This window comes from Natator depressus, chromosome 12 (assembly GCF_965152275.1).
Source record: "Natator depressus isolate rNatDep1 chromosome 12, rNatDep2.hap1, whole genome shotgun sequence".
NCBI classification, from domain to species: domain Eukaryota; kingdom Metazoa; phylum Chordata; order Testudines; family Cheloniidae; genus Natator; species Natator depressus.
Genome location: NC_134245.1, coordinates 37,467,706 through 37,480,212, shown reverse-complemented (window position 1 = coordinate 37,480,212; position 12,507 = coordinate 37,467,706). Strand labels below are relative to the sequence as shown.

At 47.0% G+C, this 12,507-nt stretch overlaps 1 protein-coding gene across 3 annotated transcripts in view; it reads left to right on the top strand.

The window, feature by feature from the left end:
- FBXO31 (F-box protein 31) overlaps positions 1-12,507 on the top strand; it is a 40,270-nt gene that overhangs the window by 19,468 nt on the left and 8,295 nt on the right. For 2 of the 3 annotated variants that reach the window (XM_074968877.1, XM_074968876.1), the window contains 5 exons: positions 744-911; positions 2,092-2,166; positions 4,096-4,205; positions 9,778-9,931; positions 11,034-11,407. In XM_074968877.1, coding sequence (XP_074824978.1) covers positions 744-911; positions 2,092-2,166; positions 4,096-4,205; positions 9,778-9,931; positions 11,034-11,407 — 881 coding nt within the window. The remainder of the gene's footprint in view (positions 1-743; positions 912-2,091; positions 2,167-4,095; positions 4,206-9,777; positions 9,932-11,033; positions 11,408-12,507) is intronic. The other variant, XM_074968878.1, reaches the window with a different exon arrangement.

The window sequence follows — 12,507 nt, the reverse complement described above, 5'->3', positions numbered from 1 at the left end:
AGTTGTATTTTTTAACCCAGTTATGGTTTTTGCCATCACATCCCCTGGCAATGAGTTCCACCGGTTTAGTTGTTCAATACTGTTAGCTTGTGAAGAGAGACTGCAGTGCTGATCTCTCCTTGGGTCTTCAGGAGAAATCTCCATTAAAGAATATTTGCTCTTCAAAGCCGCTTTACCTTTGTGGGGTGAGGATTCAATGAGGTTTGCAGAAAGAAAGGCTGGCTCTTTTACGCGTCTTAGCAAGTGAAGGGGATCATTGCTTTCCTTACTGGCAGTGAGTAATAGCACACAACAATTCATCATCCAAAAGCCAGACATAATTATGGAGACTAGAAGTCCTCCCTGTAAGAGAATCACTGGCAGCATGAGCTCGTCACAAACCAATTAAAGCTTGACTAGCCTCAGCATAATGTCGCTCTCCAGAGCCCAATGTGTATCTGGCACCAAGCTGCTTGCAGTAATAGACGTGAATGCTTATCCCATGAAACAAAGCCCTATAAAGGGTGATTCTTCCCCCTCACAGAGGCTGCGCTGTGTCTATTTGGGCTGGGATCTGGGCATCAGAAAGGAGCTATCTAGCACTGTAAATGCATCTGATTGTTGAGAACAGCTCCTCAGTGTCCTGCGGGAGAACCACCTTGCTCCCTAACTGTAGAGGTTCTGGGGCTGAGGTAACAGCTGCTGCCCAATGAATGAAGGACGGGGGAGCATTGACTCCATTTGCTTCTCCCACCTCTTCGCAGGTAGATGGCTTGTTTATCATTGGCTGGATGTACTTGCCCCCTCATGACCCTCATGTGGATGACCCAATGAGGTTCAAGCCCCTTTTCCGGATTCACTTAATGGAGAGGAAAAGTGCGACTGTCGAGTGTATGTACGGCCACAAGGGGCCACACAATGGCCATGTCCAGGTGAGCTCCAGCCTGTGCCTCCCTCCCCTCCCCACACGCAGGTGAGTCTGGATGCTTAACCTGGGCACCAGGCACTGAGGAAGAGTTTGTATCCCCTGGGCCTGTAAACAAAAGTACCCAGTGGTTGAGAATGTGACGTCACTACCGTGATGGGTCACGTGCAAGGCTTTTCTCTGTGCATCTGCTCAATTGGCTTTCCTTTAGTGACTGCAAGGGATTGTTTAGGCCAGTGGTTCTTAACCAGGGGTACGCATACCCCGGGGGATACTTGAACTCATCTAGTTTTACAAAAAGCTACCTAAAAACACTAGCAAAGTCAGTGCAAACTAAAATTTCATTCAGACAATGACTTATTTATACTGCTCTATATACTATACACTGAAACATAAGTACAATATTTACATTCCAACTGATTTATAATTATATCGTAAAAATGAGAAAGTCGGCAATACTGTGCTATGACACTTTTTTTGCATTTTTATGGCTGATTTTATAAGCAAGTAGTTTTTAAGTGAGGTGAAACTTGGGGGTACACAAGACAAATCAGACTCCTGAAAGGGGCACAGTAGTCTGAAAAAGTTGAGAGCCACTGATTTAGGCCATCTCTTGATCAGTTCTGATCTCTAGGCTGATAGCACATTGAGGCCTTGCTTTCAGTTGGTGCCCCTGCATTGGAGAGGATAGATCAGCCAGCGTGGGGGCACCAGTTATAAAGTATGGTGGGGGAGTCAAGGGAAGGAGTGTATATAAATGATCCCATGCACTGACGTGTCAAGTGACATGTCATCCCATGTAGGGGCCTTGGGGAGGGTACTTGGGATAAGCCATGGGGTAGGTGGGATGTTTAAGGAACAAATTCTAGGGAGATCCTGCTCCTTGAAACAAGAGGCTTAAATGCGGAAGGCAGCTTGACATTGGGAATCTCCCTTGGAATGACGCCAACTCGCTCCCTTTCCTCAGAGCATGGAGCTGCTGCATCGAGTGCTTCAGCCTTTGTCTCCATTATCTCTAGCCATCACCTGTGGAGTCCCACTGTTTCATCAGTGCAGCCTGGAGGGGTTGGCAACTGCGTAAATCTTGCCATCCAGTGTGTCGCATTAGGATTCTGTTTGATGCAGCCTTTGTTACGTTGCTACATCCGTCTGCTGCTAACTTGAGCTCTCCTCCCCAATAACTGCAGATCGTAAAGAAGGACGAGTTCTCCACGAAGTGCAACCAGACAGATCACCATCGAATGTCAGGAGGAAGGCAAGAGGTAACAGCGTCCCTTCCAGCCTGGCCAGAAAGAGTGTGTCACTTGCCTAGTCATCTAAATACACTGGGGTTAACTGTGTTCGTGAGGCTCAGCAGGGTGTGGTGTTACTGTCAGGTCCCAAATCTTTGTGATCTGGGTGGTCATGATGGGAGCTGGGATATGACTCCTAAGGCACCCACTTGTGTGTAATTTTACAGGTATTGGGGAAAAAACACAGCTGGCTGATCAGTGGCAATTTCTGTTCTTGGGGCTTTTCTAATGGATAGAAATAACTTGTGGTTTGAATTTGCCCTTGGTAAAACTTGTAGCGGACCAAATTTATCCTCCTCCTGCTATTGCAGGGAGACCGTCAGGGACGGGCTGCACTTAGCCCTTGGGCTGCCCTTTGAAAATCATCACATGCATATTTGTGTTGTGTATTGCATGATCCAAAGGAACCTCTTCTGCTACTGGGTAAGGCTTGGCTTCACTCTCCAGTTCAGCGGACCAGCTCAGTACTCAGACTATACAGCCACCTTTTTGGGAGACCTCTGTAATACTGGAGCACTATTGGTTGCTTTGCCGCACCATATGTGCTGCAATAGCCAAACACAACGGAGTGCGAGAAGGACCGTTTCTGTCTGTGTGCCAAGGTTACAAGACAATGAGCAATTCTCAGTTCCCCACTCGCTTCTCAGCATGTGGCAAGATTTGGACCACAGTGTCCTTGTTCTTCCTATGCCATGTCAGACCCCTCGGATTGCGGTTCGGCGGCCCAGTCTGGAATAAGGCAAGCAGCCTTCACGTTCTTCACAGCTCTCACAGGGTGCTGAGACCTGTGTGAAGTTAGGCCTGTCACAAACAGGCACGATATTAAATATCAGTCATGCTTGCGTGCCTTGTTTTCTTGTAATTATGGTAAGAGCTGCTCCTTTTACTGCCTGTCTGCCGAGCTGAGGGATTAAAACCTTGGTTAGCAGTGCAGGAGTAATATAATTAAATACAGCAGCTCTGCCTGTCAAGAGGAAAAAGCAGATGTGTCATGAGAGAGCTTCTCTGTTAACTGCTGCACAGTGTAGGGATGCTCATTGCTGAGAAGTTCAGTTAGGAGTCCATCTAGCTAAAATCTGACTCTGAGTTTTCATACTTGAAACTGTTCCATCTGTGAAGCTAAAAAACCAACCTTTCCCCCCCAGTGATTTACTGGTAGAGGACTGATGTATTGCAGAGGTAAGTTTTTGGTCAGTTCCAAAGCAGATGAATAATGTGCGTACAGTCCTTTGGAAACAGTGTGTTGGGTAAGTGTGAGAGAGAGCGTAGTAACTGGTGGTTCTGTATTTAGAAGGTAAAGAATGCAGGTTCAGAAGATCGCTTGAGAGGCTGATATCTTCAGTAGGGATGCTTGTTGTCATGAAATTGTAACTCACCTTAAAGTAGTAGCTTTTCAGAGATTGCTCAGAGCTGCTGTTGAGACAGGTTTCCCAGAGCCTGGGATTTAGGAGCACAAATTCTACAAGTCAATGGAATTTTATTTTCCTCAATCTTTTAGTGTTTTTGAGTCTTCCTCCTTTCTGATGATCAATACACCATGTAGCATGATCCAGGGGATGGGATCAGGACCGAGACAACAAGGACTTGGGTCCCATTCCCAGTCTGACAAGTCACTTCCACTCTGTGCTCCAGTTTCTTTGTCATTCACATTGGGGTAGTGGTCCTGCTCCCCTTTCATGAAGGGCCGTGAGGGTGGGGGATGAGAAGGACTGTATAAAGTAGTAGGTATTTTTGTTTCCATAACCAGCTGGGCGCATGGGCTTTTTCCTCGCTGACTGTCTACGTGAATTTTGTTGCAAGGCCAAGAGTGATGCTGTGCAGCTAAGGCACCGTCCCAATTATAAATTGTCTGTGAGTGGCTCATTGGTTTTACATGTCTCTCCTCTGTATGCGCTGCAGGAATTCCGGACGTGGCTGAGGGAAGAATGGGGCCGGACTCTGGAGGATATCTTCCATGAGCACATGCAAGAGCTCATCTTGATGAAGTTCATCTACACCAGCCAATACGAGTAAGGAGACCCAGCTCTTTCCTAAACATCGGGGTTAGGGGCACCTGAACTTGGCCCAGTACACTGCTGTATTGTTGGATTGGTCTTCCTGGTTAACTGATAACCTTGTTGCAACACATGTGAATGGATCTTTTCCTTTCCACAGACTCCTGTTTTAGGGGCCTCTGCTGTGTTTGTAGAGAAGGTGGTATTTTCTGCACAGAAAATGAATGTATGTAATAGTCTTCATCAGGTCCATTATCTGGATTATGATAGTACCCCAGGACCTTAATTTGGATTGGGCCCTGTTTCACTGAGCACTGCACAGACACATGGTAAGACAGTTGCTTACTGTAAGCGTAGTGAAAGGTAAGATGCAGCAGGGGGACACAGTGATAGGCCATACGGTTACTTGGAATAGCTGTGTGCCCAGTAGATGGCTTTGGGTCATTTGATTTTGTGTGATCTTAAAATTGTACAAGCCTTCCCACCACAGCAAGGTGCAGTCCCCAGCGCAGGATTCTGAGAGTGGCTTAGGAAGACGCTCATTAAAACGCCAAGCAAAGAGATCTCCTTTGTGATTGAGGACCTGAATGTGAAAGTTGGAGCTGTAAGCTCTCATAAAGAAGTAGTGGGAAACAGTGGTCTGGGTTTACAAAAGGAGAGAGGAAGGGGTTTAGTTGAATTCTGCTGCTGTAATCAGTTGGTCCTTACAAACACCATCTTCACCCAACACCCTAGATGTTATGCATGTGGATGTCACCTGACAGTATGGCTAGGAACCAAATTGACTTGGTAACAATGCAGCAATGAAGGAGATTGAGTGTTTGTCTCAGGGAGCTCTTGATGCTGACTGCCAGAGGACACTGAGTGCGTAAGGCTTCCAGAGATCCCCTGGGTCTGGGATCTACGTACGAGTTCACCACAGTGTTGTGTAAGGTCTCTACTGAAAGCCTGTGTCACACTGGTCATCATAGTCATTGCGAAATGTATGTACAGATAATATGTAAGGGGTGTGTGTACTCATATGCTGGAAATCATCTTTATAAGGTCTGTGAGGTGGGGCCAGCCACCAGAAGTGGTAAACAAGTCTCTTTCAGGCAGAAGTTTGTCTGTCTACATGTAAATTGAGTATTGTATACTTCATTGTGAAGTATTTACAGGGGATATTTACACTCTGAGTGAAATGCTAATCAAGTGATTGCAAAGTCTCCAGGGGAAATTACAGACAGGAAAACACAAGCAGGCTTATCCTGTTTGCAAGTGAAAACAATGGATTTTTCGGACTATAACTGCAGCTACAGAGACTCAATCTGCATCTTTCACCTAGGAGGTAAGTTGACAGTGGGTTTGTTTCATTAAAAAGGATCACAGCCAGGAGAAACTCTGGGAGAAGAATTTGGGTAAGATAGATTTAATTAGTGTGACATCCTGCTCAGGACATCTAGGGCTGTGAACCACTTGTTACCCCTCTTCCTCAGCAAGTGAGAGCTTTGCTGCCACTAAGCTGTATCAGCTCCCTGACACACAAGCCTGTCTGCCTTGCCAGCAAACTCTTCAAGATGCTGCTTGCCTTGCAGGTAACAATCTGAGTTCCCCCAGAGATGTGTCTCTGCAGTGTTCAGACCCTCTCGCTGGACACATGGAAATTATTAGATTTGCTGCCTCCAAAGAGACCGAGCACACCAGCCTGTTAGGTCAGCCTGAAGACTCACACTTCACTTTAATACACAGCACTGAGAGGGTTTTGTAATAAAACAAGAGTAAGTTTAACAACAAAGGACAGAGATCTAAGTGATACTAAGCAAGAGAAAGAGAGGTATGGTTACAGATGAAACAAAATAAAGCACGCTTTCTAGTGACTAAAGCTTAATCGTAGCAAGTTGCAGTCTTGGCCTAAGCAGTTTTCTTACTCACATCAAGTTACCAGCATCTCCAGCCCTCCAGGGCAGGGGAGCCACTGTTCACAGAATAAAATGGTGCTGTTCCCCAAGTGATCGAGAACTCAGATGTCTAATTGCTCCTTTTATATTACCCATTGTCTGTGCCTCAAGAGCCAGGAAGTTGTCCTGGGGTGCAGACTTTGTCCTCCGGTGTTCTTACTAAACTGCTGCTTGTTGGCTTTGTTTACTGGATATGGAAAGAAACTTCCATTGTCCTTTGCCTCCAGTCAGACAGCAGAATCCACATTCCTTTGCCTAGGATAGGCTCCACATATGCGCTGCCTCCCAAAGGCATTTTAAGAACGTATTTCCAGCTCCCACACGTTACTCTTAGTGCACTACCCATACATACCTCACACAATGATTTCTGTGACCAGTGGGTCACCAGTGTATGGGTGATATCTTACATGACGCCTTTTAGACATGCTGCAACTTCAGTGTGTTGAGTGTAATGAGTATGTCAGGCCTGATATGAGTTACACTACAGTGGGCCCTCTGCCAGTGGCTCTTAGGGTCACAGTTAGACAGCAGGGCATCTTGTGAGTTAAGTTTAGGCTATAGTATGCAAGTTATGATTGTGTTTTATATGTAACCTTTTCTTTCCAGTACATTTGAATCTCTGTTCTTTGTTAAACTTGCTTTAGCTGCCAACAAATCTAAGCAGAGCTGAGTTCTCTAGTGTATCTGGTAAGCTGAGGTGTCTTGGTTCTTTTGGGAACAGAGGATCTGAGAATTCTGTAAATGTCCAGTGCATCAAGGATGGGGCACTGCAGCAAGATGCCTGGAGGACTTGAGGGTTGGTGTATGCTTCTCGTTGACCTGTGAAGAGAGAGTAGTGCCTACGGAGACCTGGAGGGCAGTGCTTGTGTTGTCAGAGGCTGATGGTGTTGGAACTGACCCACAGCAGGCACAGACAAGGGGAGGTGGTAGCAAGGTGCCTCACAGCCCTGGAAACCCCTGGGAAGCATCATGGTCTAATGGATAGACTTTCCTGAGTGCACACTGTGTGGGTCAGGCAGTCAGTTGTTAGCCTCAAACATAAAATGAAAACTTGAAAGATAAGATGTTTGGCAGGTCTACTACGTTTGGATCTGTCCAGAATCAGCGAAAACTATGGGACTTCTGTCCAGAACAGGTTTGAGGCATTGGTACAGGAGAAAGAGGAGAACACCCCAAACTCACTTTGGAATAAAATGAAAACTCATGCTCAAAGCTGCCAAAGCACATATTCTGAAAAGTCAGCATTGGATGCAGCGTGGCTGACAGAGATGATGTTTGAGCTGGCAGAATAACAATGTAGAGTGAAAAAGAATGGCTTAGAGACTGAAAAACAAAGGTGCGAGTACAAAGAACTGAGCCTACACCTCCAAAAGCAGATTAGATGAGACGAGCAAATACAGAAGGGCAAAATGCACAGAGGTTGAGAGCCAAAACGAGGAAACAAAAGGTATGTTTAGAGTGGTTAGACTTACAAAAATTTTCCCTGTCAGCAGACACAATAAGAGATCATGATGGTGGAACCCTCACTGAAAGTGATGTTATCAAATCTCAGTGGAGATATTATTGTGCCAATCTGTATCCCTCCTTAGAGCCACTCTGTAATACAGAAAGGAGAGTATGGAGGTGGAGCCATGGATCCTGGGAGAGCAAATCGTGCATGCTATTGTGAAAGCGAAGCCAAGGAAAGCACCATGGGTAGATAGTGTACCAGCAAAACTGTTGAAGTTATTGGTGACTGCATTATTGATCTTGTGGTAAATTTGCAGTGCTGTGTGGATGACTAGAAATTGGCTGGACAAAGGGAATCCAATCTTTCTGCCCTTACCAAAGAAAGATTACATAAGTGTAATAAGAATAGTATCATCTTGTTGTCGCACACAAGCCAAGTTTTGCTCTAGATAATCCAGGATTGCACAAAGCAAAGGATAAAAGCAGAACTTCCATCACAACAGGATGATTTCAGAGAGGGATGAGGCATGCATGATCAAAGTGTGAACATCTGTTGCATCATTGAAAAGTGCAGGAAGTATAATCTCCCACTAATCGTGTTTCATTGACGACTCAAAAGTGTTCAGTACCCTCCGACCTGACTATCCTCGGAGGATTCCAACAGACGTGGGGATTCCAAAGCATCTCGTTGAACTCATTGCAAGTCTCTGTCAACAGCAGACCAGAGTGCGAACAGCAGCGGGTGATAGCAACTGGTTTTACGCTGGACAGGGTGAGAGTCAAGTGTATGTTTTGTCCCCAAGCCTCTTCAGCATATGTACACAACTTGCTATGAGATAAGCCTTGGGAGGTTTTGACAAAGTGGATGGAGCTGAGGTTCCCATTGGTAAACACCTCTTAACCAACCTCAGATAGGTGATGAGACAGTGCTCTTTGCTACAACCACTGAGGGAATGCAAGGAATGTTGGAGTCTGTTTTTAATACAGACTATCCCTGAATGAGGTGAAAATGAAATGCATGTACATTGATGTGATTAACAAAAATGGAATGCACGTGGACAGCACAATTAAGTCAAGTTGTAGAGCCACTAGATGAATTAAACTATCTGGGATCATAAATATCCAATCAAGAAGGCTGTTCCAACGAAATCAGACGACAACAGGGACCAGCTTGTCAGCAATGGCCTCCCTTACAAAAGTTTGGAAAAACCATGGTGTCTCAATATACAAAGGTTGAACTGGTGAAAAGCTTAATTTTCTCAATAGCGACCTGTGATTGTGAATCATGGGAAACTGATGTTGCTGACAAGAAGAAAATGGAAGCTTTTGAGATGTGGTGCTGGCGAAGACTCTTGCAGATCTTCTGGATGGAAAACACAAATGTTTGTTATAGAAATACTATTGGAGAGAAGCTGCCCCTCCTCTTCGAAATCAACAGGCGCAAACTTATGTACTTGGGTTGCATCAGGCATGGAGATTAAAATAACCCTGAGAAAATGATCATGGAAGGAATGGTGATGGGTCGTCGTCATAGGGGACAACCAGTGAGGAGATAGAAAGAGGATGTGCAGCAGCTGCTGAGTGTTCAAAGCTAGCAATGGTTTGAGAAGGCTTCCAAAAAGTCTGCTGTGATGTCACCAATGTTCAGACATAAATAAATGTATCTTACTGAATTTTAAAATGATGTGAATATCAATGATCCCTGCAGGCCATCTGCTGATTATATTTTTTAGCAGGAAATATGCTTTATACTGCGCTAAACACAAATTACACAGTGCCAGCTTCTGGGAACGTAGCAACTAGCAGTAAATGTCATTTTCAAAGCTAATTGCTTCAACAGATATTTAAATAGGCTCCACTCACCCTGGGTTCCTCTAGTGCTACCAGAAATAGGGGTGGGTTGACATGCTGTAGCTTAGGTACAAGTACAGTCTTTGCAGATTGACAGATCTCTTAGCCAAACGGACTCTTTGGAGATGGGGAAGGGGGGTTGGGAGAGGTGGGGTAGGTGGATGTGTGCTATGCAAAATCTTGAGTGCTTTTTAAAATACCAGAAAATGAAGATCTTGCCCCTTTTGTTAACAGACCTCTTTAGAAGATCCAGGGCAGGCAAGGGGAGTGGAGGGTAGCCTAAGTTCTTGGCGAAGAATCAATATCGCGTTGTTCTCTTGTAAACGGCCTGACCAACTTCTGTTCTGCAGCAACTGCTTGACGTACCGACGCATCTACCTGCCTCCTAGCAGCGCTGATGACCTCTTAAAGCCGGGTCTCTTCAAGGGAACATATGGGAGCCATGGCCTGGAGATTGTCATGCTGAGTTTTCATGGGAAGAAAGCCAAAGGGACTAAAATAACTGTGAGTGTTTTTCTCTCTCTTGAGCTCCCTGAAGGGTTCCAACTGCCTTGAAATCAGGGTAGTAAACTGCAGCCCTTCTTGCTTTCTCTTGTGTCAGGGATCTGTGTGATAGAGGTGATTGTCTGGGGTAGGGAGGGATGATGCAGTGGTTAGGGAACAAGTCTAGGATCTGGGAGACCTGGGTTCCATTACCTGCTCAGCCCTGTGTGACCTTGGACAAGTCACTAAGGCCCAGATTTGGGCTCCTAGCTTCCGTTGACTTTGCTGGGGTTTAGAGGTCTGGGTATTACACTGACTTGTGCCTCAATTTCCTATCTGTAAAATGGGGATAATAGCACTGGGATGCTCTGAGAATAAAGCGCTCAATACTATGGTGACTGGGGTCAGATAAGTAACTTAGAGAAGGGTATAATTTTGTCACAGCAGAACCAACTTATCTAGGGAATTGGTGGGAACAAATTCCTTGTTATGTAGGAGAACATAGAATTTCCTGGGGGGGGACACTCATTAGCCTGGCTGTTCTCTGCCTTTGGGGAAATGCCATCTAGGCAAATAGTCCAATGCTAGGATTTTCCAGAATGCTGGGCTACTATCTGTCTTGTCTTCTGCCTGTGCAGCAGCGAAATCCTACCGTGCAGAGCTTCTGCTGGCCTGTGAAATGCTTTTGAATCCATAACGCCTTCCTCCCACCCCCAGTCCATTCTGTGGGAACATCTGGTTATGTGCTTCTCGGAGCAGATTACCTGTATCTGAGATTTCCCCCGCCCCTCATAGACATGAGCAGCCATCCCTTTCAACCTTGCAGGCCCACCCTGACACGTCACTCAGTTTGTCCCATCTGTTCTGATAAAGTCTCCACATACAGGCTGGGCCTTGATGCCATATCCCAGGTGCAGGGGTGATGCAGGCAGGTCCAGGGCCATGTGCTGCTGGGATTTGGGTGGGACCTTTTAATTGACAAGCAGGGGGTGCTGTTGTGGAACTGGGCATTGCCCGGGTGGAGGAAACTTGCTGGCCAGCTGCAGGGGTACCGGTGTCCGAGCTTTTGGCATGAGCTCTGTTCCGTGGTGTCCTGAAGCGTGGTTTCTGTTCCTTGCTGCAGGGAGATCCCAATATCCCAGCTGGCCAGCAGACGGTGGAGATCGACCTGGTGCACCCCATCCAGCTCCCTGACATCGAGAACCTGCGCAACTTCAATGAGCTCTCCCGCATCGTCCTGGAGGTGCAGGAGCAGGTGCGCCGGGAGCAGCAGCAGCAGGAGGAGGAGGAAGGGCAGGGCGAAGGGGAGGGCCACTCCCGACAGGGCAACTCGCAGCAAGCAGAGCAGCCTGCGCAGAGGGATGACGCTGGGGCTGAGGGGACTGAGGCTGCGGGGGCAGCAGCAGCCCAGGAGTCGGCGCCAACCTCGCAACCCTTTGTGCTGCCTGTGGGAGTCATATCGAGGAACGAGGATTATCCCCGGACCTGCCGGATGTGGTAAATGAATGTGGTTAATCGGCCTTTCCCGCACACCCTGCCCCCACACAAGCAACTGAGACCTGCTCAGAAAGAGGCCCAGTTATTAGCACTGCTCCCTCGTCGCCCCTCCCCTGCCCAGACAGGACATCCAGCCTGAACCCCAGGGGAAAATATAGGGGTGAAAACCCCCCAGAGCCTTTCTGCATTGATACCCAAAGCATGATGCCCCCTGCCCCAGCGCTCAGTCTGAGCTTACCATCTCTTATCAGTACTCCATCCTCTATGGCTCCATCTAGTGCAATCTCCTTTGCTCCTTTTACCTCCTGGCAGATAGCAAGCGGGGGCAGGAGGGTTGTCTCTATCTCACCTCCCCTGCAGATCCTGCCCCAATCGTGCCCTAGGGCATAATCCTTCCTGTATTTTACCTTTATTGCTCTGATTCTCCATGAGCCACTTGCCCCTTTTCTCCCTGTTCCTCAGGATCCTCCCTAGCTGGGTCCTTCCTTCCTGTGCATCACACTTGTTTCCCAAGACCATGGGAATGTGCTGCCCTTTCCCTCGGACTCTGCTTCAGGGCTTGTGCGCTTTGAGCCGAATCCTGCAAGGTGCTCAGCACCCTCAATGAATGGGATCTGTGGGGATGCAGAGCAGCTTGCAGCATGATTTATTTTCTGATAGTGGGGGTGCTGTTTTCAGTGAGGCACCTTGCTAAATGAAGGAGTGGGGGGAAAGAGTCTAGATCCAAACAGAAATGATCCTCAGCCAAACATCTGTGCTAACTAACTTGCAGCGGGTCATTCCAGGAATCCACAAAGGCCGGATTCCAAACAAGAAGCAACGCACTGTTCAGATGTGCCCTTCTCACTGCATGCGAAGGGCTTTGCACTGAATTTTACCCACCTTTCCTCCACAGCCAGGATGTGGCCTGGTTACGCAGGTCTCATGCCCCCAGCCTATCAGCCTTTGTTTAGTCTGGTTTGATCCTTGAAACTGAAGTCAAATCCTCGTGTGTATAGCTGCAGGGATGTTAGGTTAGCTTCCATGTACCGATCCTTAGCTTAGTCAGATACTGCAGCTGCACTTAAAGGAGCAGGTGAGTGTTTGTAGCATTGTTCTCA